Source organism: Lingula anatina, chromosome 1, assembly GCF_051362555.1.
Source record: "Lingula anatina isolate TDL-2025a chromosome 1, LinAna3.0, whole genome shotgun sequence".
Lineage (NCBI taxonomy): Eukaryota > Metazoa > Brachiopoda > Lingulata > Lingulida > Lingulidae > Lingula > Lingula anatina.
This window is the reverse complement of record NC_141767.1, coordinates 23,516,624-23,544,200: the sequence shown is the minus strand read 5'-3', so window position 1 is coordinate 23,544,200 and position 27,577 is coordinate 23,516,624. Positions and strand designations below refer to the sequence as shown.

The window sequence follows — 27,577 nt, the reverse complement described above, 5'->3', positions numbered from 1 at the left end:
TCAGTAAAAGTACAAATGCTGGCCAAAATAACTTGGTTACTATTGCATTACTCTTCCCAATGTTCAACTACCGCGACAACGTGTAACTGATGTCTGCTGAGATGCTTAAGCACCACTTCCCTTGTACACTGTGGCCGATCAATACATTTCCTGTAGGATTCATAAATGCAAACCACCATGTAAATAAATACAACAGGGTGATCTCCATTTCATGAGCACTCATTCTATGCATAAATGCTTTCTGTTAATAGAAAAAAATGCCTCTGTCAGGCTACATTTCCTAAATTTTACACTCCAACTATTTCAGGGGGAAGAGACACCACATCCTGGTCAATTCAGAGAAGAGATATTTTCTGATAATCTTCCAAATTATCTTTGTTGACCCATCCTCCATTTTTGACCATCTTTCAACAGAAAATTTAGATTCCTGTCAATGTAAACTTTAAAAATTCTAACCGTCTTCCTGAAGACCCAGAAGACGGCCTCCGTCTGTCCCTGCATAATGTTCTCTAGGTGTAAAATAGAGCATTTCTATAAAGTGACAATGTAAGAAATAATATTCCATCTTCTCTCACAAATCTATTTTCATTTTTTTTCATCAGTACATCTGTAAACATATGTATATCTTACTGTGGAAGCCATAGGATCAGCAACAACTGACTGTAATTTCACCTTTGACATCCCATAATAGTCAATGTTCACATCAGACAGCTCCTGTTCATCTAGAATTACAAAAGAATTGGTATCACAAACAAATCACTTCTAAGAAATAACATGCAAAACATTCATGCTACTCTAAGAAGTCTGCTCTTTTGGTTATTCTTGTGTTATTGAGTAAATTGATGGGGCATCACTGGACTATCTGCTGGAGTAGGGTAGATTTTCAATGTTAATCCATCTCCGAGAGTATGCTATTTGGATCCGATGGGGTAGGTTAAAGCACATAAAACATGAATCATTAGTCAAACCAGAAATCATTAAGGATATTTTTTGCCCATGAAGAGGAAATAAGCTCTGGGATAAAATATGCACAGTGATCAATCTAGCTGCAAGAGGAAAAGGACTGATGTGATTATGGAAGTTCAAAGTATGCATTAACCACATATTAGTTTTGAATTTTATCTTAAAATGTCTGGCTTAACAAAAAAGGACAGGATTAGGACATTCAGTTATACAGAAAGGAAAGGGTCTTTAAATAGCTTTGTTTTCCACAACCAAAGTAAAAAGCCCTTTATTTCAAGGTTTCCAATTAGTAGACAGAGATGAAAACAATGAACTCATCACCTTGCAGCTATATAGGTAATAAAACTTACCAAAACCAAACAAAACTATAGAATTTACAGTCCTCACTGAGGTTGCTCCCAGTTCTATAAAAAACTGTCTCAACTTGTCATACACATGCTGTGGTTGTGTTGAAGACATGTCTATAGAAACCAGCCTGTCAGATAGCTCAAAGTGGTGAAGCCAAGACTTAGCTGAAGTCTCATAAAGCTTAGCTCGTTTCTAAAATATACAAAGACACAGTGACAATCATTGTTATCCAAATACTAATATCACCATAATCAAATTTGATTACTGATTTCCAGGTACACATTTCAGCAGCACATAACTATATAATATTTTCACTTATAAACAGTTTTAACAAAAATAAATAAATAAATGGATAAATAAGTACGGTAATAAAGGAAAAAAACATTATCATTTTACTATATAAGATATACAATCATCAGCAATGATTTTAGTTTTGAAAAAAATAACGATGATGTAAGAATATACATGGCATTTCACACAATATCCATTATCATGTTTTGCTATTGACTTTTTAACAGTACAGTGCCTTGACTTCTTCCCCTTCCTGTCAATACACCTACCTCTGTCCTGGAGGAATCGACCTCGTCCGTCTGCTGACCCTCTGCGGGTTGGACTTCACCTACTGCAGGGAGAGGCTTTATTTTCTTTATAACATCACTCTCTTTGATTGCAAGGTTTAGAGCAAATGCTATAGGGTACTGCAAAAGCACAAAGAAAATATAATGGTATTGCTTTGTAATCTGTCTTTGCTTTCTCTTTTCAAAAAACGTAGGGGTATTGAACAGTTATTTTAGCATCTCTTCACTGCATTACTGTTCCATTTTAATGAAGTAATTTGTGTAATCACAATAGCATTTATTTTCCATTTTGCCGTTAGATCAAGGAGATATTTCCTTTCTACAACACTGCATGCCTGTTCAATAATCATCCCAAATGAAACTTATTATGCCCACTGATTAAATTTTTCATTTGGCAAATATTCCACTCTCACAGATGAACCAGCATGTTATCCCCAGGAAAACTTCACCCTAGACATTTTGTAAACACCTTTTTTTCTAGCTCCTGAAGTTCATCTGTGGGATTCTTTATTAAAGTGTCTGACAGCAGCATCCACTTGAGATTTGGAATGACGTCAACCAGGTAAGTGGCTTGGAGATCTCCCTCCAGATGGCGTTCAAGATGTTCCAGAGTCCAAGACAGTGAAAGGAGTGAAGGCTTATCCTGGTGGGATGAAAAAAAAAGAGAAACACCACATGATTCTACTTGCTTATCCTGAAAAGTGTGGATTTTGATATATATATCTACACATGAAGTCTGGACATTATTGGTATAACAGATTATATGGTTAAATCTGATTGAGGAGCTGACGTATAAGAAGCCAACAGCAAAGTGACATTCTATCTTTTCCTTAATTTGTGAATATTTCATTTTATTTATTCTTTGTTTTAAAAAACACATTCACAAATTCTGTATTAATAAAAATCATTGCATGCATTATATTGTTAATAAACTGTGCTATTAAAGCCCTCTGTTTTCGAAGTTGTCAGCCTGAAATTTATGATGTAAGGCCGATTATGCCAGAATGTTCTATATTAGCATAACACTGGTTTTCAAACCAATTTCCTAGAATATTACTGTGCAATATTATTCAGTGAGCATTAATGAAAAGTCATTTGGCAAAATTAAATGTCATCACCATCACTATATTAACTGTACCACCAAAATCCGATGTTTAAAGTTGAAACACCATTATACTATATAACAACCAAATCTTTGAATCTCTACAAGGTATCATCTCAGGGCTTCTGTCTTAACTCACTTATTATGTTGCAAGAAAACTTAAATAAAAAATGGACCAAATTCAATCCAGGTGGGGATCAAAAATAATCAGATCATAACCAAAGCCTTTTAGAAGAGACATCCATGATTACAGTTAAGATTCCACTGGGGAAAAAAAGTAAAAATCACACTCTCATGTAGATATTTCTTAAAACCCCTTGGTGCTTTATATGCCTTAAGAAATATCAGTGTCTTATGCAAAGCATTTTAGTTCTAAAATTTGATGGGGATATGCTTAAAAAAATGATAAAATAAAATTTTGCATGACTGATTCAGCATAATTTCATGCATATTTAACCATAATGACTTCTCCTGCTTGCTCAATTTTCTCTAGGATCCAAAATAAGAGGATAAGATTTTGGATCCTAGATTTGCTACAGAAATAAACTGATCATTCAAATGGAACCAGTAATCCAGAAAGGAATATAAAGAGGCATTAAACTAGGAAATTAAAAGAAACAGTTTCAATGATAAATTCTAAATTAAAATAAATAATATTAGATAAAATAATAGCAGGTATGGCTTAAAACCATCAATATACATTTAATTTTGTTATATCAGCATATCTTTTAAAATGTAATCAAGTGTACTCTAGAGTTAATACATCACCATGGTCTTGTGCTGATATCTTTTGTGAAAATTAAGCAATAATGCATATATTCAAACTGAACAATTCTTTTTGCCTAGTAAAGCCTTCTAATGAATTAAAAGTAAAACAAAAATGAAATTTGGCACTTAAGAGGCAAACATCACAGAAATGCTTGCAAAAAAATTACTAATGGTTTTTCGCAAAAGGGAAGTTTGGCGTAGTCAAACGTTTATTTATGGCGACGGTCTAAAAAATAAAAAAATTTAAATAAGCTTTTTTTACATCTAAGAAAGCTGCATCTATATATAATACTTCATGATTCTAGATGACATTTTCCTAACTTGTTAGTGCTTTTATAGAGTCAAGACAATTTTTATAAAAGATTAGAGCTGCAAATAACAAATTAATACTGGTAATTGTGGAAAAATGTTAGAATTTGGCAAATAAAATTGTTTCTAGCTGTATAATGAATTGAATAAGTATGTGGGTACAGAGGTGAAAATAAGCATCGGACTTGAGGATTGGCATAATGGGCTTACAGTTGGAGGTCTTCAATAATAAAGACACTATCTATTGATTACTTATCAAAAGAGCTCCAAGTATCATTACTCCAGCAGATTTATATTTCAGCCAACCTTTTTCCTACTTATTCACATAAGCACTATTGTCTGTTCACTACTTTCCTCCAGGAAGCTGCCTCCTATTCAAAAAGCCATAGGGACATTGTCAAGCGTTATGGAGCTTAAGTAATGCATTACAGTTCACTTTGGTCATGCTTATTTATATATAACTACATTTGATGCTTAAGGCAACCAGTTAATACTTAATGCACTGGTCTAAAGCAACCAAAACACCTGAGAATAATGTTTTAATATCCTATGTATTAATGGAAAGCTGTATCTCTACCAATTTTCCTCTTCAAATCTGTGGAGACCACAGGAATGTGGTAAATATTCCCTTTTGTCGAGTTATCCCTGGTAACAAATCACAATGCTCCAAACATTTAAATCTGTTGTTTAGAAAAAGAAAAGATTAGGCAATTTATAAAGATTACTTTTACGGACTGTGCATCTGAGAGCCAATGTCACAGCCTCAGGGTTGGTGTGCTCAGATTATGGTAAGAAAAATGGATTGTAATTTTAAGTCATCTTAATGGCTTACTATCAACACTTTTTAAAATTAATCATAAGATATGTTGATAATTAATCAATTCAACATACAAGCGGCTATATAACATTTGAATGATAGAAGACATATTTGCTACGGCCTAACTTCCTGCATGATTACGCCCCAAAGATCTCCCTTCTTTAATAAAACCATATTTCTTGTGTGCCTCTACCATTATTAAATTATGTATACCACACAGGGCAATTTATCTTCATTTTGAAATAAACTTTCTTCCCCCAAAGCAATGTTCATTTAAAAATACTCAGAGAACAGTCTGAGTATGGCATTGTGATCACGGAATGTTCACGTCAGCCACACCAGTTCCTAGAAAACTTAATGCTGTTATATAGTGCACTTGAAATAAGCTGTAAAGTCACAAGCCAGTTAATTGTCCACTCATCGGATTCAGGCAAAATTGCATGTCCAGCAGCCCTGGGCATCAAATCAATACTACTGCCACACATAACTACTAACATATCACAAAAACTGTTTCAATTTATATAGATAGGTAGTTCTGTCATTCTTCAAACTGAGCAATGCCATTTCCAAAAGTTGCTCTTGTTGCAATATCTGACACCCATACTGTTTAAAGCTATGCATGATATGAACTGTCTTTGAATTTTTACATTAAAAGTAGAACACTATCCTGTTATTGACTAACAGATTATCCTTTGTTTTAATTGGCTCCCACACCACCCTTGCATGCAAACAATGCTGCACAAACTGGCTTTGCTTTACTTCGCTAATGTTCAGAACCATCCGTTTTACACCTACTATGGGATGTAGAAAGCTTAATTGCAAACCTTGGCAATATTCTAGGTCTGGCTGGGTTATATTGCAAAGTCGCCTTTTCTTTAACTAACTCGTTTATTGCTTTGACTGTTTTTCAATGCATTGGTGACTGTCTACTTCCCGATGATAAAGCTAAAAGAAGGTGAAATTTACCCAGTCATGAAATACAAAACAATGGGGACAAAGATTGGCCAGATCATATAAAAAACAAAGTGGGGGAAGGGGAAATTAAGCTGGCTGTCCCAAAAGATCTCAAAGTGGTAAAAGAAGCAAGACTGGCCTAGAGCTAGCTTCTACCCAGGGGCAGAATTGAAGAAAACATCTGAAAATACAGTCCACTGAGAAAGCGCTGTATAGGCCACCTGCTGTAAAAAGGTAGAAACATACGCATTAAATCAAAGGCAAAAATATTAATTTTAATACTGGACACTCATACAGATCTGCTCAATGTTTTGCAGAGACTCCAGCATTTTGTCTTTTATTTGCCGGTACTGCAGTTGTCACATGACCAGGGCCTGGTCCCACACATGGTGTAGCTGGAAATGACAACTGCTATGTGACAACTACAATACCACCAGCAGTGTCACCTGCAGTGACAGTTCCCTGAAAATGTCCTTGTAATACAAGACAAAACATTGGAGTCTATGCAAAACATCTAGCAGATCTACGTAAGAGTCCAGTATTAGAGTTAATATTTTTGTCTTTGAACATTACAACTAGATGAATGATAATTTACATTTTGATATACACATTAAATAAAACACGATGTTTTGCATACATAGTGAAATATTTACTTTGTTGCTGCAATGATAACATTGACAGAATATGGCACCATTATAAAAACTATAGCTGTATATGCTGGCAAGTGTTATATAATGCACTAAGCAAAATCAGAAAAAAAATGATAAGCATGATTAATTTAGTGAAATTCCATGCACTGAAATCCTAATGATCACTGACACTCAGGCAAACAATTGCATGCACATATGGCTGTGAAGTATCATTATCACATGAAGCATTCATATTGTCTTATACCATCATTTCAAGAGGTTCATCAGAACTGCTTTCTTGAGTAACCAATATTGGTTCAACATGTTGACTACTGTTTTCAATAAGCTCTGAATAATATCTTTTAAGATAGATATACTTGGAGGTAAATTTACCCTGACAATCTGCTTGATGTCATCAATTCCATCCACATGGTTCGTCATCTTGAGTTTCTTTGGCAGTTCCAAGAGAATGAGATCTTCCAGACTAACCAACTTGAAGCCAAAAGTCTGGACCAGGTTGTCAACTATAAAGCCTTTCTTTGAGCCAGGTCCACCTGAGAACATAAACAGTATTGTCATACTTTGTTACCTGTGTTACTGACAATGAAGAAAAAAACACCAATAATATATGAATAAATAGACATTTTCATTTCACTATGAAAATAAAAACTGACAACTAAACATAATATCTCTATAAAAATATATCCGATACACTGAACATTTTCATGATATATAAGTAATGTGTATCAATGAATTATGAGGATAATATTATCTGCATGTGCAATTACTACCAAGGGAGCTTTTGGGTCACACATTTTTTTCCACCACAAAGCCAATATGCCACATGAACGCATGAATCAATAAGCTGAACTTTGGTGGAAAAATCTCATCCTGAATCACCACTTTATATCACAAGGTTCCATATGACAACTGCTCTATAATGATCATATTACGGTCAAATGTTACTACTGTAATGGGAAAGTAATGTCATATTTCAAGCATGAGTTAGATTATTACTGAACATTTAATACTATTACATACACAATGAACCGTCAATATGGTATCCATAAAGAACACTGAGGTCTTCACAAATACAGCTAGGGGTATTCTTTGACATTTACTTTATTTATTTATTTATTTATTTATTTGGAAAATAACTGTATCCTGGTATTGGGGGTTAAATAATGTCCCAATTCAATCAGGTTTTCATTCCATCCTGTGACATAATTTTTTTCAGTGATAAAGCAGTTACATACTCTCAACATTGAAAAACTCTTCCTTAATAGAAAAATTTAACTAACTAAAATAACACAAGTAAATAATACTTAAGAACAGTTTAAAGACAAAAAAAATTTCATGTACTTTTTCAGTTTCAGGGCAATGATTTCTGCAATTTTCTGCTGTTTATCAGTTTTTGCCTGCATCAAACCAAAAAGCTTAAAATTATTTTCCCTCTGTTAATTAAACTAATCAACTAGAAAACATACAATAGTGCAAATGCATTTATTTATTTATTTATTTGATAACCAACAAAAATGATTTAAGGCATTTTTCTATCATTCCAGCAACACTCTTAGTCAAAAAGCTCAACATTCCGTAACCTCACTTAGTCTGGCACCTCAGTCCTGAGTAAGGCAGTCTCAGGTAAGATCCAAACCCTAAGTTCCTTTGGGAAACAGGCTGTCTGGAAATGACCCAATTTGGACAATATCAGGACTATAAGTTATTTCAGGTGTAAACAGCACTAGTTAAGGATATTGCTACCCTTTGTTATCATTCAGATACCGAAAATGAGATTTTTCATGCATCTAATCATTCAATTATGCATCTATCTTTGTGCTGATTTAAAACAATGAAAAAACCCTTGAAAATATAAAATATCAGCGATTATATTTCTCATTGCAATGTGTAAGCATAGGCAACTGAAAACTTTCATCGTCAATTTAACACCTATCTATTTTGAGGTGAGATAGCAAGGGACGTAACTTCATTCATGAACAAGATTTTATCACGAAAATCGGCAGAAGGGACCACGAGTGAATGGGCTACAATCCTGTACCCTCATTTTGGTTTAAATGTTTTTTGTAATGGAGTAATGAGCCCCTAATTACATATTTTCATTAAAGAAAGGCTTTATATTGCTTTACCAACGATAAAATCTGAAATGAGACATTAAAAAAATTGCTGGCATGGTTTTGGAGTACTAAATAGTGTCATTAAATTGGCATTGAAATGGTAATCGTGGGTGCTCAGGTAAAAGAGAAATATGAGAAACCGATTTTTCAGTTTTTACCCCAAAATCACAATTATGACGTTACCCATAAGATGACACGTGTAAATGTTAATTAATACAGTCACTGAACACTGAAGAATTATCAATATTACCCAAAAGAATGTATTTAAGACAGTAAATAAGGAGTGACAATATCTTTAAGTCAGAGGCAGTGGCGTTTGGATACTAAACAGTATCTATCTTCATGCTGTCAACATTACAAAGCCTATTTATCCATCACCGACCTCCTCCTTGCTTTGAGCAAAAGTGTAACCTAATGAATTTTAGACTCTCTCAGGAGGTTGGGTCTCACATCTTCTATATCTACTAGGAAATGTGGCATTTCTCCACTTGTATAAGTCTTTAAAAAAGTCTTGTCTTTATAAAATTTGAAATACTTTGCAACTACCGGTATTTATCCTGATAATTACTGTCTCTGCTTTTATTACCTGTCAACTGACTTTGTGATCAAAGCATTAAAGATTTAGGCACACCATTATCACCATGGGGAAAAATCTATATCTAAGCCCTGCTTAAATAATATATTTTTCAACCAAATCCATACATTCAATTTGTTACTTCTACAGCATATTTCAATGACTTCCATTTTGCGTGTGCATTATTGTCAAATTATTTGATGGGCAATTCATCAGGGCGCTAATGGCATGAGATTTCATGCACTATATGGTTGAAAACCTACAGTTACAATGGACATATTATGCACAACAAAGCTTCTGGTATAAATTCAATTTCAACAGAATGAAGCTATTGCAAGTCATCTCAAATATGTTTTCTCTAGTTTTACATCCATAAGGTCACATTATGATAGTTGACCAGAGCTGGGGAGAACTATGACTAACAAGGCAGCAAAGCTGTCAAATGTACAGACAAAAAACAGAAAAAAAAGATGCAATATAGGTCATTTTGTCAATTTTGATGCAATAATATATCCTTATAATAGCACAGTCAGTCAATACTGATTTTTAATCATGCACAACAGGTAACATGGTCAATAACAGGAGCAGATCCAGAGATATTTTCTGACAGTATTCCAAAGTATCTTTGTTGATCCATCCTCCATTTTGATGGTCTTCCAACAGAAACCCGTAAATATAAACTTTAAAATCTGACTGTCTTCCAGGAGACCCCGAAAATGGTCTCAATCAATCCCCTTCAATAAGATTACAGTTTCAGGACCATGAGAGTTAAAATTCACATGATGAAAGTCCCAATATATGAAAAATGATGACAGTGCATAAAATAATATTACAGCGTGTTTAAAGACATAAATACCAATACAACTGCTTATGTGGAAATACTGAAAATGTGCAGAGCCTCAGGTGGATGGGAGTTAAAAATCACATCTTAAAAATGCCAGTGTTGGAGAAAAAATTAAAAAGAAAACAACAAAAATATAATTCCAATGAAGCTGCTATTCACTGCTTCCTTATTATGGACACTATGTTATCTAGCAGAGAGCTTAACCTTTGGGAGTTTACAGGGAAATATCAACAAGTGTGCTTTATGAAATTTCATTTAATGGCCGCTTAATTAGGCAAATGAGTTTATAGCAATGAAATTAGCCTAGTGAATACCCAAGGGGAATTTACAGACTGACCACACAAATTTGTCTATCAAAGGTCTTCAGGTCCATAAGTCACACCTTAAGAAAAGCAGAAAACAATAATGCACAAAATAAAACAGGAGACTACCAATTCTGATGCAATAATACATTATGTTTAACTGCACAATCAACATCAAATTTTAATTATGCACAACGTACAGGTAACACTGATGAAAGTAAAAGCATAAGGCTCCAGGCCCATCAGAGTTCAAGTTTACAATTAGAAAGTGCCAGAATGAGAAAAATGAAAATTTCACAAAAAATTCATAAATTTAATAAAAATGATAATCCAATAGAGCTGGTTCTCTAATATGAGCTGAATGTCAATCCTAAGAATCATTTTTGTAAGAATAGTAAAAAAATAGAAAGTAACACTTTACTTTACATAATATTAATGGTAGCAGAGCACAAAGTTGGTTTTTTGTCAATTTTGATGCAACATTACATAATGATTAACTAATTAAATACCACCAATTTTAAAATATCTACTATTAAAAACATGGACATTAAGAAAATTTGATTACCACTGGGCTTCATGCCCAAGGGAGCTCTAAGTCCCACACTGAAAATTGCAACATGTGAAAGATAAAAATTTTCACAAAAAAACCTGTATTACTTCCAAACAATTAATTAATGAGACAATTTTTCAACTGAAGCTGAATTTCAGTCCTATGTTTCTTTCCTGTAAGTGTGAGAAGAGCAAGTGACATGGTTTTCCTTTCACCACCACTACGGAGGCAGGGTTTTGTTCAATTTTGATGCAATATTACACAATGCTTAACAGCATAATAACCATAAATTTTTTAATAATAAAAAAGTATCATGGATATTCAGAAAATGTGACTAGCCTATAGAGTTCAGAGTCATACTTTGAAAATCCCAAAATGTAAACAAGAGAAAACTGTATTGAAAGAGTTTATTTCCATTTTCAACACCTTTTTTACATAAAGCAAAATAATCAATTTATTGTCATTTTTATATGATCAATCAAAAAATATGTTGTAAAATCAAAAATATCAATAGAACAATTATAAATGTCCAACTTGCTCCATTCTGAAATTCTGAACATAGTGAATGGTTGAATCTGACAAACTGTAAAGATATGTGTTTTTTTTTTCCATTTTGGTCACTTATTAAACAATACACAATATCAGGTTTACCATCATTTTTTTATAATCAACTAACAATGTTGTTAAGATGCAGAAAATGTCAAAAGAACAACTTAACATATCTAATTAGTTCAAAAATGAGACTGTTAGCATGCCTGAGAATTAAATTTGAGGAAAAAAAACACTTATATACAAAAAAAGGTATAACTTCACCAAACCTTTACTGATCAAGCTTATTTTCAAAACTTAATCTGTATTTCAGTAACACTGATCACTACTGTGAATTTCAAGACAATTGGGCAATCGATTTTCCTTAAAATGTGTTATAGGTGTTGCATATATGCTGAAAAAAAGTGAAAAAACAGCAAAACTTTAATAAAAATGCTCTGATCATGCCAATTTTCAAACTTGACTTGCGTATTATAGATATTCATCAGTTCTGTAAGTTTCATGCCAAAAGGTAAAATGGTTTTTCAAATATTGTGTTATCGGTGTTGCATAAATGCTGAAAAAAGTGAAAAAACTGCATAACTTCAATATAAAAGGCCTGATCATGCTGATTTTCGAACTTGACCTGTGTTTTAAGAATATTTATCAGTTCTGTAAGTTTCAAGCCAAAAGGTAAAACGGTTTTTCAAATATTGTGTTATCGGTGTTGCATAAATGTTGAAAAAAGTGAAAAAACTGCATTACTTCCATATTAATAGCCCGATCATGCTGATTTTCGAACTTGACCTGCGTATTATGAATATTCATCAGTTCTGTAAGTTTCAAGCCAAAAGGTAAAACGGTTTTCCACTTATCGTGTTATCGGTGCTACATAAATACTGAAAACAGTGAAAAAACAGCATAAATTCCCCAAAAATGGCCCGATCATGCTGATTTTCGAACTTGACCTGCGTATTATGAATATTCATCAGTTCTGTAAGTTTCAAGCCAAAAGAAACAAGGCAGCAAAGCTGTCAAATGTACAGACAAAAACCAGAAAATAAAAACGCAAGAAATAGAATACTGTCAATTCTGATGAACTAATGTATTATGCTTACTGTAACTGCATAGCCAACATCAAATTCTTATTCTGCATAAAATTGGATTAGGATGAAAGTAAAATGTGTATCAAGCATTAGACTAAGTTCCCATACCTAGATCAATCTAACAGGATCAATGCAACTCCAAGGGGTTTCTCACTAAATTGCTTTCAGTTTGAGAGTCTAAGGATTCTGGCATGCCAGTTTCAGTAGGCGTGACAGACAACTAAGCCACTTACATTGATTGCAATTTAGCGAGAATTCCCATGGAGATAGATCGATCCACAGTTAGCGTGATAGGGTCTGGAAATAGTCCCTAAGGTGTCAGGCTGATAAGAGTTAAACTTTGGAAATGCCAGAATGAGGTACAGTGAAAATTACACACAAAAAAAAATTGCTTAAACTCATTAATATATATATATATATGTATATATATATATATTATTAATTTTTTTAAACAATTTTTATGGGGGGGGGCTGTATGTCAATCCTAAGAATCATTCTTGTAACTTACCAAAATACAGAAAATGTTACAAAGTAAGAGTACAGGGCTCCTGGCAGATGGGAGTGATAAGTCACAACTTGAAAATGCCAGTATAGCACTCTATAAACCTGCATTGCCTCCAAAACAGAAAACAATCACACTGGTTTTCAAACACAAGCTGCGCACTTCTGTCTTATGAAACTTTTCACTAAGTTTCAGTATCGTAAGTAACATGGTTTTCCCTTAATCGCTATCCTGGCAGCAGTGTCCAAAATAGGGTTTTCTTCAACTTTCATGCAATAAAACATAATACTTAACAGCATAATGACCATCAAATTTTTTATAAAAAAATAAAAGTATCATGAATATTCAGAAAATGTGATTTGGGAAGGTCTTCAAGGCCATGGAAGTTCAGAGTCACACTTTCAAAATGCCAAAATGTAAACAAGAGATAACTGTACTGAAATGATTTTCTTTCCATTTTCAACACCTTTTTTAAAACAAAATGATCAATAAACTGTCATTTTTAAATGTTCAACTGGGAAAATTGGTGACATAGGAAAAATAGCAATAGAACAATTTTCAATGTCCAATTTGCTCCATTTGCAGATGCTGAACATAGTGAATGATTAAATCTGACAAACTGCAATGATGAGTTCCTTTCCATTTATGATACTTTATTACACAATGCACAATATTATAACAGGTTTACCGTCATTTTTATATAATCAACAAACAATATTGTTAAGAAGCAGAAAATGTCAAAACAACACTTTTACATATCTTATTAGTTCCATAATGAGACTGTTAACATGCCTAAGAATTAAATCTGAAGAAATAACAATTATATACAAAAATACAGAAAATGCACAGCACTTCTGGTGGATGGGAGTATAAAATCACATCTTGAAGATGCTTGTGTTTGAAAAATAATTTTAAAAAAATTTTAAATAAAACGTAAAAAATTCCAATAAAGCTGCTATTCAAACTTTTAATCTAGCTGTATTAACTTGATATTAATAACCCCACCAAGTTTCAGAAAAATAAAGCACTGTTATTCATCTATAGCATGTTGGCATAACACATTCTTTTTGTTGTAAATTTATTTGCAATGTTAAACACCATTTATCTGCACAATTATCACCAAATCCTAATTTTGTGACACAGTTAAGAGAGCTAAACCTATGGGACTTTACAGGGAAATCTCAAGGAGTGTTTTATGTAATCTCATTTAATGGCCAATTGAAAATTAATGAGTAGGCAAGTGACTTTATAGACCTTAATTTAATTAGTGATCACCCAAGGGACAATTTTATAGACTGTCATCCATACAGTACCATCATATAGCACAAAGGTGTTGCATACATGCTGAAAAAAGTGAAAAAACAGCATTACTGCCCTAAAAATGACCCGATGATGATGATTTTCAAACTTGACCTGCGTATTATGAATATTCATTAGTTCTGCAAGTTTCAAACCAAAAGGTAAAATGGTTTTCCACTTATCATGTTATCAGTGTTGCATATATGCTGAAAAAAGTGAAAAACAACATAACTTTCCTAAAAATGACCCAATCATACTGATTTTCAAACTTGACCTGCGTATTTTGAATATTCATCAGTTCTGTAAGTTTGAAACCAAAAGGTAAAATGGTTTTCCACTTATCGTGTTATCGGTGTTGCATATATGCTGAAAAAAGTGAAAAAACAGCATAACTACCCTAAAAATGACCCGAGCATGCTGATTTTCGAACTTGACCTGCGTAATATGAATATTCATTAGTTCTGCAAGTTTCAAGCCAAAAGGTAAAACGATTTTTCACTTATCATTTTATCAGTGTTGCATATATGGTGAAAAAAGTGAAAAACTGCATAACTTCCCTAAAAATGACCCGATCATGCTGATTTTCGAACTTGACCTGCGTATTATGAATATTCATCAGTATTGTAAGTTTCAAGGGAAAGGGTAAAATGGTTTTCCACTTATCGTGTTATCGGTGCTGCATATATGCTGAAACAAGACAGCACTGTTCTGCAATGGGTTTACTTCCATTTTTAAAACACTTTTTTAACATAAAACAAAATAAACAGTTTTCTACCATTTGTATATGATCAACTAACAAAATTGATGAGATGGGAAAAATATTAATAGAACAGTGTTAAATGTCCAATTTCCTCCATTCTGAGATAATGAATATAGTAGATGATTGAATCTGACAAACTGCAATGATATTTGTTTATTTTCATTTTTGACACTTTATAACATAATACACAATAACAAGTTTACCATCATTTTTACATAATCAACTAACAATGTTATTAAGATGCAGGAAATGTCAAACAAACACTTTTACGTATCTTATTAGTTCAATAATGAGACTGTAAATATGCCTAACAATTGAATCTGAGGAAATGTGAAAAAACAGCATAACTTCTAAAAGAATGGCCCGATTATGCTGATTTTGGAACTCAACCTGCGTTTTAGTTAGTTTGACTACTCCTGTGAGTATAATGACAATTGGCCTATCTGTTTTTCTTATATTGTGTTATTAGCGTTGCATATATGTTGAAAGAAGTGAAAAAACAGCATAACATCCCTAAAAATGGCCCGATCATGCTGATTTTCAAACTTGACCTGCATATTTTGAATATTCATCAGTTTTGTAAGTTTCAAGCCAAAAGGTAAAATGGTTTTCCATTTATGGTGTTATCGGTGCTGCATATATGCTGAAAAAAGAGAAAAAATAGCCTAAATTCACTAAAAATGACCCAATCACGCTGATTTTCGGACTTGACCTGCGTATTATGAATATTCATCAGTTCTGTAAGTTTCAAGCCAAAAGGTAAAATGGTTTTCCACTTATCGTGTTATCGGCGCTGCATATATGCTGAAAAAAGTGAAAAAACAGCATAAATTCCCTATAAGTGACCCGATCATGCTGATTTTCGAACTTGACCTGCGTAATATGAATATACATCAGTTCTGTAAGTTTCAAGCCAAAAGGTAAAATGATTTTCCACTTATCGTGTTATCGGGGCTGCATATATGCTGAAAAAAGTGAAAAAACAGCATAAATTCCCTATAAGTGACCCGATCATGCTGATTTTCGAACTTGACCTGCGTATTATGAATATTCATCAGTTCTGTAAGTTTCAAGCCAAAAGGTAAAATGATTTTCCACTTATCGTGTTATCGGGGCTGCATATATGCTGAAAAAGTGAAAAAACAGCATAAATTCCCTATAAGTGACCCGATCATGCTGATTTTCGAACTTGACCTGCGTATTACGAATATTCATCAGTTCTGTAAGTTTCAAGCCAAAAGAAAAAACAGTTTTCCACTTATCGTGTTATCGGTAAAAGTGCACGGCGACGACGGCGAAGACAGACGCAGATGATGGCTATATGTACAGACACATCTGTGTCTGTACATAAAAATGGTTTTCCACTTATCGTGTTATCGGGGCTGCATATATGCTGAAAAAGTGAAAAAACAGCATAAATTCCCTAAAAGTGACCCGATCATGCTGATTTTCGAACTTGACTGGGTATTATGAATATTCATCAGTTCTGTAAGTTTCAAGTCAAAAGGTAAAATGGTTTTCCACTTATCGTGTTATCGGTGCTGCATATATGCTGAAAAAAGTGAAAAAACAGCATAAATTCCCTAAAAGTGACCCGATCATGCTGATTTTCGAACTTGACCTGCGTATTATGAATATTCATCAGTTCTGCAAGTTTCAAGTCAAAAGGTAAAATGGTTTTCCACTTATCGTGTTATCGGTAAAAGTGCACGGCGACGGCGACGACGGCGACGACAGCGAAGGCGACGACAGACGCAGATGATGGCTATATGTACAGACACATCTGTGTCTGTACATAAAAACAGCGTAAATTCCCTATAAGTGACCCGATCATGCTGATTTTCGAACTTGACCTGCGTATTAAGAATATTCATCAGTTCTGTAAGTTTCAAGCCAAAAGAAAAAACAGTTTTCCACTTATCGTGTTATCGGTAAAAGTGCACGGCGACGGCGACGACAGACGCAGATGATGGCTATATGTACAGGCACATCTGTGTCTGTACATAAAAAAAAGCATAACTACTAAAATAGTGGCCTGATCCTGCCGATTTTCGAATTTGACCTGCATTTTATGAATATTCATCAGCTCTGTAAATATACAGCCAAAAAATAAACCTTTCTTCCACTTATCGTGTTTACAATGAAAGTGCACAGCCCCAGCGACAGGGACAGTGATGGCAACGACGGCGACGACAGATGCAGGTGATGGCAATATGTACAAATACATCTGTACATATTAACTGTACTGTTTGAGAACAATAAGTGACATGGTTTTTCTTAAATGGTCATCATGGGAGCAGTGCCCAAAATAGGTTTTTTTCAAATTTTGATGCAATATTACATAATGTTTAACAGCATAATGACCATCAATTTTTAATAATAAAATATTAGTATCATGGACAAACAGAAAACGTGACTAACAAAGGTTTTTAGGCCGATGGAACTTCACAGTCACACCTTAAAAATGCCAAAATGTAAACAAGACTGCACTGTTCTGAAATGGGTTTATTTCCATTTTTAACACTTTTTTAACATAAAACAAAATTAATAGGATACTGCCATTTTTTATATGATCAACTAAGAAAATTGATGAGATGTGAAAAATATCAATAGAACAGTGTTAAATGTCCAATTTCTTCCATTCTGAGATTCTGAACATAGTGAATGATTGAATCTGACAAACTGCAATGATATGAGTTTATTTCCATTTTTGACACTTTATTACACAATACACGATAACAAGTTTACCATCATTTTTACATAATCAAATAACAATGTTGTAAAGATGCAGGAAATGTCAAACAAACACTTTTACGTATCTTATTAGTTAAATAATAAGACTGTTAACATGCCTAAGAACTGAATCTGAGGAAATGTGAAAAAACAGCATAACTTATAAAATAATGGCCCGATTATGCTGATTTTCGAACTCAACCTGCGTTTTAGTAAGATTGACCACTCCTGTGAGTTTAATGACAATTGGCCTAACAGTTTTCCTTAAAATGTGTTTACAGGGTTGCATATATGCTGAAAAGTGAAAAAATAAGTGAAAAATTAAATTTTCACAAAAAACTGTTAAATTGCCAGAAAAATTTACCAAACAGACTGCGTTGCCTATTGAAGCTGTATTTTAGTCCCATGTTTCTTTCCTATAAGTTTGAGAACAGTAAGTGACATGATTTCCCTTAAATGATCATCATAGGAGCAGTGCCCAAAATAGGGGTTTCTTCAAATTTTGATACAACATTAAATAATGTTTAACAGCATAATGACAATCAAATGTTATTAATAAAATATTAGTAACATGGACATTCAGAAAATGTGACAAGCAAAAGTCTTCAAGATCATGGAACTTTAAAGTCACACCTTGAAAATGCCAATATGTGAAAAATTAAATTTTCACAAAAAAACTGTTTAACTGCAAAAAAAAAAGAAAAAAACCAAACAGACTGCATTGCCTACTGAAGCTGTATTTTAGTCCCATGTTTCTTTCCTGTAAGTTTGAGAACAGTAAGTGACATGATTTTCCTTAAATGGTCATCATGGAAGCAGTGCCCAAAATAGGGGTTTCTTCAAATTTTGATGCAATATTACATAATGTTTAACAGCTTAATGACCATCAATTTTTAATTATAAAATATTTGTATCACAGATATGCAGAAAATGTGACTAGCAAAGGTCTTCAGGCCCATGGAACTTCAAAGTCACGCCTTGAAAATGCCAAAATGTAAACAAGACAGCACTGTTCTGAAATGGGTTTATTTCCATTTTTAACACTTTTTTAACATAAAACAAAATAAACATTTTACTGCCATTTTTATATGACCAACTAAAAAATTTGATGAGATGGGAAAAGTATCAATAGAACAGTGTTAAATGTCCAATTTCCTCCATTCTGAGATTCTGAACATAGTGGATGATTGAATCTGACAAACTGCAATGATATGAGTTTATTTCCATTTTTGACACTTTATTACACAATACATGATAACAAGTTTACCATGTTTTTTACATAATCAACTAACAATGTTGTAAAGATGCAGGAAATATCAAACAAACACTTTTAGGCATCTTATTAGTTAAATAATGAGACTGTTAACATGCTTAAGAATTGAATCTGAGGAAATGTGAAAAAAACAGTATAACTTCTAAAATAATGGCCCGATTATGCTGATTTTCGAACTCAACCTGCGTTTTTGTAAGATTGACCACTCCTGTGAGTATAATTACAATTGGCCAATCCGTTTTTCTTATATTGTGTTATCAGTGTTGCATTTATATTGAAAATAGTGAAAAAACAGCATAAATTCTCTCAAAATAGCCCAATCATGCTGATTTTCGAACTTGACCTGCGTATTATGAATATTCATCAGTTCTGTAAGTTTCAAGTCAAAAGGTAAAATGGTTTTCCACTTATCGTGTTATCGGTGCTGCATATATGCTGAAAAAAGTGAAAAAACAGCATAAATTCCCTACAAGTGACCCGATCATGCTGATTTTCGAACTTGACCTGCGTATTATGAATATTCATCAGTTCTGTAAGTTTCAAGTCAAAAGGTAAAATGGTTTTCCACTTATCGTGTTATCGGTGCTGCATATATGCTGAAAAAAGTGAAAAAACTGCATAAATTCCCTAAAAGTGACCCGATCATGCTGATTTTCGAACTTGACCTGCGTATTATGAATATTCATCAGTTCTGCAAGTTTCAAGTCAAAAGGTAAAATGGTTTTCCACTTATAGTGTTATCGGTAAAAGTGCACGGCGACGGCGACGACGACGGCGACGGCGACGACAGATGCAGATGATGGCTATATGTACAGACACATCTGTGTCTGTACATAAAAATCCAGGTGACAAAAGATGTTTGAGTGTGAGGCAAGATATTTCACATCACCTTACCTCCCAGGAGCCTTAGAATCTTATCCAAGGCACTATAAAAAAAAACTAATTTATTTCTGTTACACAATCTTGGGATTTATAAGCATCACCACCTGTATTGGTATTGAGCTCAATAGCAGATTTACCAAAACAAGCCATATGATCTTCATCATTTATCTTGCAATTCTCTCTTGAAATAAGGGTTTTTTTAAATCAATGTTCTGCTGTGCCAAAAAATATCCAATTTTCCAAAGGTGAAAAAATGTACCACAAATGTTTTTGCAAAAGGCTTGAAACACATCTTCAAATAGTGAATCATGGTTTTTAGGAAGTTATAATTATTTTTGAGTTTACTGTTTTTGGAAATGGTCTAAAGCACTAAAACATGGACATTGTAAAGAAATGCCCATTTCCAATTTTTAATTCACAATCATTGCTTCTGACTACCTAAATATGATTAAGTAAGTGTATGTTATATAAGAAGTCTGGTGCTTTCGGTAAGTGTTATCTTCAGTTGGTGTCAGTCTAGTTCTTCACAAAACCTAAATAGTCGAGTTCAGCAACATCAGTTTTAATGACTGAATTAGCCTTATGATGGAGCCTGAGTTGCTTGTTATTCACCTCAAGAGAAACAAAATAATAGAGACAAGTGTAGATCAACACAAGGTCCCAACTGAGCTGAAAAGGTCAATCAGTCAAGCTATTTGAGAGTCTACAGAAAGTCAATGAATGCCTCTGTTGTAATGATAGTATGTAATTTGTTATCGCTGATGATAGTCATTAGTATGGATAACTGGGAGCAGGTCTAAAAAAATCGATTCAAAATAAATTGCAATATTAGTGGCAGCATCAAGAGTAATAAGCCGGATAAATGAACTGTTAAGTTGAAAGTTGTCACCATGCAAAAGTTAATGAATGTCTCTTGGATAAAAACCATGTCTACATACAACATGTTATGCTTATCAAATCTGCCTTTGAAAAATCTTGGATTGACCATTATCATTATATTTTTGACATTATTTATTTTTTTTTTTTCATTCGTTAACTTTCTTCATTAAAAATGAATAAATAACAACTGACAAGAAAGACAATTTAAAAGCCAAACAAATTTCCTCACACTCCCTCTTCTTTTTTTCTATCAAAATAAATGATAATTCAAATCTGTGTGAAAAACTGTTCTCCAAACCAACCTCCTCTGTTACCAGTTCCACCCAAAACCATTACCAGAAGTGAAAACTATGAAATAATAAATAAAAAAGATAGATCTATGACTGTTATAGAATTCAAAACTTATTTCAATATTTTTCTATGGAATTTAAAGCATATCATCTTTAACAAATCTAATCATTTAGAATATTTGTTCTGAACTGTACACATTAAACTTGAACCTATTACAGTCCAAAAATCAGCATTTTAACCAGCACAATGAATCTAAACTCTACTAGCCTTGGGATAAGTTATATTAAACTGCAATGACTAATTAGCAACATTCAATCATTAATTAATACTTAAGTGAAAGAAGTTGACTGATGGAATGAACACATGGAAATACTACATATAATGCATCATTGCTAATTTAAACTGACTGGGAGGTGTGAACGAGCATTTTTATTTTCCTGACGAGTATTATTTATTTTAAAAAGCAATGTCTATTCTAAAGCCAAGTTACTATAGCGCAATGCAATACTAGCAGTAGCAGCCAAGAGCAATCTACTTCCAGTGCCACCGCTGCTTTGGTACGTACCTAGTAGGAAAATCAAACGAGGACACTTTTCCTGCCATCGGACCTGGGAACCAACAGTCATTTTCACGTCTGGTTTATATGCTCCTCCATCGTCTGCATTTGAACCTGTGCTGCTGCTACAGCCCATGACTCTAACTTTGTTAGAGAAGCATCATGTAGTGTACTCATTCATTCTCAACCAGTCTTTGTTTGCGGAAGTGACCTACAGTTTAACCATGCGCATTAGCTAAATAGGCCACAAGGTCACGAGTATCACGTGAAATGTCAAAATGGCTGACCGATACATCTAGAAAATTTTATTTTCTTAACTTCTCCAGATCTACCTAAAAGTAAGAGGCCAGGGACTATTCCGCTGTCCCCATCTATTCCGTAGATAACATAGGTAAGTTTTTATGGGATTGACAAATTTAAAATGTTGCGTTTAATAAGAATATCGATTCGGATACTGTGTTGGCATCGTCCTGTCTGAGTTGCCGACTCGATTCCAATGCTGACAGTAATATTTTGACTGCTACTATACGCTAATACCCTTAGTTTTGCAGATAACACTGTAGTTTTATGAAGATGCTGTTTTTATCAAGCTCAGAAATAGATTAAGAATATTTCATCGACACGCTGTTACCTGTGTTGTCTCTCTCCGCTTAATTATTATAACTTAAAAGAGAGACTGATCTAAGTTTTAGGCATTACTGCCGTTAGCCGTCTATTATTGTTTTCTGTTATGTACTTTATATGCTAATGCATGAAAGATACAGACATTCATAACTGTAAAATGTTGGTTAGTTAGATAACAAATCTTTTACCTACATTTTTGTCAACAGCACTAACGCCTATGCAAGGACGCCTTTGCAAACTAACCAGTCTGACTATGTTTTATGTTGTTTCCTTTCTTCTACTTTTTTCCCAGATATATTTATTGGATTGTGAAAGCTCACCATCTAACGATGACAGAATACTGGCTGATCTCTGCACCAGGAGAGAAGACCTGTCAGCAGACGTGGGAAAAACTCAATAATGAAGTGTCTCAGCAACAAAACCTTTCAGTCAATTACAAATTGAACATTCCAGATTTAAAGGTCAATATCAGTTGTAGAATTTTAATGAAATGTAGCACAAAAAAGAACAGTTCACTGTGCAGACATTATATGTTGCAATTTAAAGGCCATAGCTGAAGGAGATATATTTGTAAGTTTCCAAAGGCGAAAATCTTAGTAATCAGTAATCTTATAACTGGCACTTAACTGTTTGATTTATCTTTTGACTAAAATGAGTGTAAAAGATTATCAAAATGCACAAGATATAACTTCCATTTTTATACAAATGTATGTTTTATTATTATTCTTATTATTATTGTTTTCAATTTTCAAAGGTTGGCACTCTTGATGTTTTGGTTGGTATGTCAGATGATCTAGGGAAACTGGATGCCTTTTGTGAAGGGTAGGATCAGCTTTGTCAGGGCTCAGAGCAATTTGTCTTTTTTTAATTATATAATTATATATATTGGATACTTCAAAGTAAAAATCTTTAGATGCAAATAAGTTGCACTTGGTTTGCCTTTGTAGGAAAATAACCATTAGGTTTCTTCTGTTTTGGAATATTATACGAATTCATTAGGTCTACTTATGCAGATGAAATGTACTTACAGCATTGCCAGGAAGGTTGCCCAGTACCTTGGAGATGTTCTGGAAGAACAACGTGATAAGCTTCAAGAAAACCTGCTTGCTAATGGGAGTAAGTGGTTTAAACTTATATCATACAAATTATACATGCACCATATATGTTATGCAATGTGCAGATTAGTTAAAGCATTCATTCATTCATTCATATGTTTATTAATTAATCTATTAATTGATTTTATTAAGTTCCAATATTGGGAGTTAATTATGGTAAGACTCAGCTCTTATTATTCTCCCTTAATGCATTTACTTTTAGTGGACTTGAATACCTATTTGACCAGATTTCAATGGGACATGGCTAAATACCCCATCAAACAGTCACTGAAAAATATAGCTGACATTATAAGCAAGGTAAAATAACACTTTACTGCAGTTTGAATTGAAAAAGTCAGCTGTTCCTGTCTTAAGAGTGAAACTTATTGCTCTTATGTCATTAAGAAAATTGTAATTCATGTTTACAATAGTTAGAATTTTTATACTGTTATCTTTATTCATTTTTGCCTCTTTAAGAAACTAATCAAAATGTTAATTAACTTCATCTTGTTATCAAATTACAATGCAAACTAAAACATGCACGCACGCACGCACACAGACATATTTAAGTAAAGTTTAACTTACAATATTGATTCATTTTTTAACGAACAGCAAGTGTCACAGATTGACTCGGACTTGAAATCAAAAGCATCAAACTACAACAACCTCAAGCAAAATTTACAGTCATTAGAAAGGAAAGCTACGTAAGTGCAACAAAGCCTTGTCATATATGCTAAGTTCTTATTTGATTTTTTTTTTTCATATAAGTTGCTTTTTAAATGCTTACCTATCTTTTATTTGCATACAGCTTTGAAAGGAACATCCCATCATAAAATGAGAATAACCTTCTCTTTTCTTTGTATTTCTGTAGTGGCAGTCTTTTGACCAGAAACATAGGTGACATGGTGAAGAAGGAGGACTTTGTTTTGTCTTCAGAGTATTTGCAGACTGTTGTGGTTTGCGTACCAAAGTAAGAAAATATGTTTTCATTTGAATATTGCCTGTATTATAGAAAGAGGTTAAGAAGTGTAAGGAAAGTGAAATATTGCTTGTACAAAATTTATCTATCTGAAATAACCTTGCAGGTATATGAAAGTGACTGTTTAAAAGACTTGGGATTCTTTGTCATTGTATTCTGTTTGAGAAACTGAGGAAGTATGGCAAAATCTATCTTCCAAATGCTTAACTTATTTCCATTATTTCTGGTAGTTTTGTTTGTGGCTGGGGTATTTCAATACAACAATACCATTAAAGACCTTTATGGGATTTCGGTTTTTATCATCAAAGTGCATACAGCACAGTGCAGTTAGATTCTGTTGTATTTATGCTGTACAATAGGAGGAGATGTAAAACATAAACAGTCAGAAATATTCATAATTGTACATTTCATTGTACATTTCAGACAATTCTACCCCGAATGGAAGCTGAAATATGAAACTTTGACTGATATGGTGGTACCTAGATCAACCAGGTAGGGAAGAATAGCAAATAGTCTCCAGGTTTTATAAGAGAAGGCTCTATTTGTACAGTACTAACATTCATCTTGTTCTGCCCAACTGGAATGATATATATTTTATGACTCCACGTTTTTTTCCAGTTTACTTGCTGAGGATAATGAGTATGGCCTGTTTACTGTGACATTGTTCAAGAGGGTTGTTGATGAGTTTAAGCACCACTGCAGGGAGCACAAGTAAGTGAAGGCGTAGTCATAGCTTTGTAATCGTTTTGTTTTAAGTTTGCAGACTTTGGAACATATTTTAAACATTAAAACTGATTTACGTTAAAATTAATAAAACTTGCGCCAGTAATTTATGGGTGTTGTCTATGTTTATTGATGCAAAAGAAAGGATAATATGAAGATGAATAATTCAGGATCCCTATACCTGTTTAGGTTTATTGTGAGAGACTTTGTGTATGATGAAGAACAACTGATGGCTGGCAAAAATGAAATCTCCAAGCTAGAAGCTGATAAAAAGCGGCAGTTTGTAAGTTTAAAGTATTACTTAAGAGCATGCATGTATGTTGAGATGTGTGATGTGTGGGTATATTGGACTAAAGCAAGGTGCTATATTTCAGTTGCAAATAATATTGTGCTTAAATAATGTAAATAACTTGTTTTTTATTTTCATTTTTATCTTTGGTTAGTCCAAATATTAATAATATATTAATCTATTTTAGGGCCCATTGGTCAGATGGCTCAAGGTGAACTTCAGTGAAGCATTCACTGCATGGATCCATGTCAAAGCTTTGAGAGTGTTTGTGGAATCAGTTTTGAGGTATTCATGCATATATTTATAAGAATCATCTTGTTTTTCAAACCTATTTTTTCTGACATTCAGTTTCATGTCATGATTAGAGATAAAAACATAATACTTGACATCATTTTTTTAAATAGTCACATGATATCACAGAGTGTGGTTTATTTCAGTAAATTTATATCTGTTACCATGGTACCATGGTTTATTAGTTACACATTTGTATACAACAAATAACTTAATTCAGATAGACCATGACCAAGTATAATGCTTCCTCCCTTCAGGTATGGATTGCCAGTGAACTTCCAAGCCATGCTGCTCCACCCCTATAAAAAGACCATGAAAAGGTTAAGAGATGTCCTCAATCAGCTTTACTCCCATCTAGACAACACTGCATACACAGCTGAAAAGGAGGTAAAAAGCCCTCTTTTCATATCAGTTATTAAATTATCAGTTTAATATCAATTTTTTGAATCCATTTTTTTCTCTTTTGGCATCATTTTATTTTTTTTGGGGGGGGGGGGTGCAGATGCTTTCATTTGTGTTCAATGTACATTACTTTCTTTAAGATGTGAAGATGAAATCACAATTTGGATAGATGTTAAGATATTCATCTCATGTGTTCAGTAATAATTATGATCTGTGAGACATTACACTTATTATTATATTTTTTCTTTCTCTTTTCAGATTGACATCCCTGGGTTAGGACTTGCATCACAAGAGTATTATCCCTATGTGTTTTACAAAATCAATGTAGATATGTTGGATGTTGCCAAATTTTGAACTTCACTTGGTGTACCATATTTCAATACTCAAGTTACTTTCATTTTTCCTGTCTTTGTGATAACAAGACTGTGAATAGTACATCTTGAGAACTTAGGCATTCGGCAATGGGATTTAAAAGATTGAGAGAATGATGTAGAATAAAGCAGACAAATGCACAGTGCAGTGTAGATAATTATTTTCACAGATGTTGGGGTGTTTGTTATTATTATTATTATTATTATTATTATTATTATTATTAAGCAATAATATGTAAACAGACACCCAATGGTAAATAATATCACAACATTTTGTTAAACACAGATTTTGAGTCGTCAGGGGTTCTTTGTGGTTTTGGTACAGGTCATGTAGATGTTGGGATTCTATAGTTTCATACAATAACTGATATCTGAAAAATCAGTTTAAGGTGAATTTGTTAACATTGATATGTTTGTTCATAGCTATTAGATGCATAAATATGAATCGTATTTACTGCTGTCATATCAACCATCAACATTAATTAAATCATGTTAAGTAATTGAAATGCTAAGTTCCAAGTGGTTAAACTTCAGTCACACATAATATGGTGCTCAGATTTTATTTAACAATGCCAAATATGAAAAATGCACTACAAATTAGACATTTTTCTTGCAAGTATTAGATTTAAGTATAATCATCCACCAAGATTTTTCGGAGGGGAGAACTCTGAACATGCACAACAGCATGAAAAGTAATGAGGCATTTTGTATTTCAGAAACCCAAGCTGTGAATAGCTGACGTATTTCGCCCTGCAAAAACCAGGCATCATCACCATTACAGTTCTGAATAAATATTTTCTATTAAATGGATGTATTATTTCCAAAAGTCAATTGTATAAACATTCTCCATGTTGAATTTGGGCATCATATATATATATATATATATATATATATATATATATATATATATATATATTACTATGTGGTTTATGCACTGTGCATGGTTAAAATTCCCAAGTTGATTGTGCTGTTAATTGCTAGATACTGTAGTAACTTGTACATTCATGTAAAAACACGAGTAAAATGGGCAGTAAATGTATATCATTTCAGGGGCTTTGTTGTATATTGTTGCTTGGTACTTGTAATTCCCCCCCCCCCAAATAAAGTGCAATGCTTCTCACA

The 27,577-nt window shown here is 33.3% G+C and overlaps 2 protein-coding genes across 3 annotated transcripts in view; one reads left to right on the top strand and one right to left on the bottom strand.

The window, feature by feature from the left end:
- LOC106157192 (uncharacterized) overlaps nt 1–21,908 on the bottom strand; it is a 25,352-nt gene extending 3,444 nt beyond the window's left edge. The window contains exons 1-7 of one of the 2 annotated variants that reach the window (XM_087014404.1): nt 21,692–21,859; nt 21,138–21,183; nt 6,862–7,022; nt 2,359–2,532; nt 1,872–2,009; nt 1,314–1,503; nt 631–722 (exon numbers count right to left, since the gene is read on the bottom strand). In XM_087014404.1, the coding sequence (XP_086870530.1) occupies nt 631–722; nt 1,314–1,503; nt 1,872–2,009; nt 2,359–2,532; nt 6,862–7,022; nt 21,138–21,168 (786 nt within the window). In that variant the 5' untranslated portion in view covers nt 21,169–21,183; nt 21,692–21,859. Of the gene's footprint in view, nt 1–630; nt 723–1,313; nt 1,504–1,871; nt 2,010–2,358; nt 2,533–6,861; nt 7,023–21,137; nt 21,184–21,691 lie in introns of both variants that reach the window. The other variant, XM_013532762.2, reaches the window with a different exon arrangement.
- On the top strand, nt 21,907–27,577 carry LOC106157193 (V-type proton ATPase subunit C 1-B). The gene is made up of 13 exons (XM_013532765.3): nt 21,907–22,073; nt 22,599–22,767; nt 23,061–23,128; nt 23,337–23,422; nt 23,624–23,718; nt 24,013–24,104; nt 24,272–24,370; nt 24,803–24,871; nt 24,998–25,090; nt 25,292–25,385; nt 25,579–25,676; nt 25,940–26,069; nt 26,343–27,577. Exons 2-13 carry the CDS (start codon nt 22,636–22,638, stop codon nt 26,436–26,438), a joined length of 1,152 nt encoding a protein of 383 aa, XP_013388219.1. The 5' UTR covers nt 21,907–22,073; nt 22,599–22,635; the 3' UTR covers nt 26,439–27,577.

Excerpts from the sequence above, each read along its gene's own strand:
- LOC106157193 (XM_013532765.3), top strand. The coding sequence starts at position 22,636 with ATGACAGAATACTGGCTGATCTCTGCACCAGGAGAGAAGACCTGTCAG. Across the intron at positions 22,768-23,060 it reads TGAACATTCCAGATTTAAAG|GTTGGCACTCTTGATGTTTT; the intron begins GTCAATATCAGT and ends CAATTTTCAAAG. Across the intron at positions 23,423-23,623 it reads AAACCTGCTTGCTAATGGGA|TGGACTTGAATACCTATTTG; the intron begins GTAAGTGGTTTA and ends ATTTACTTTTAG.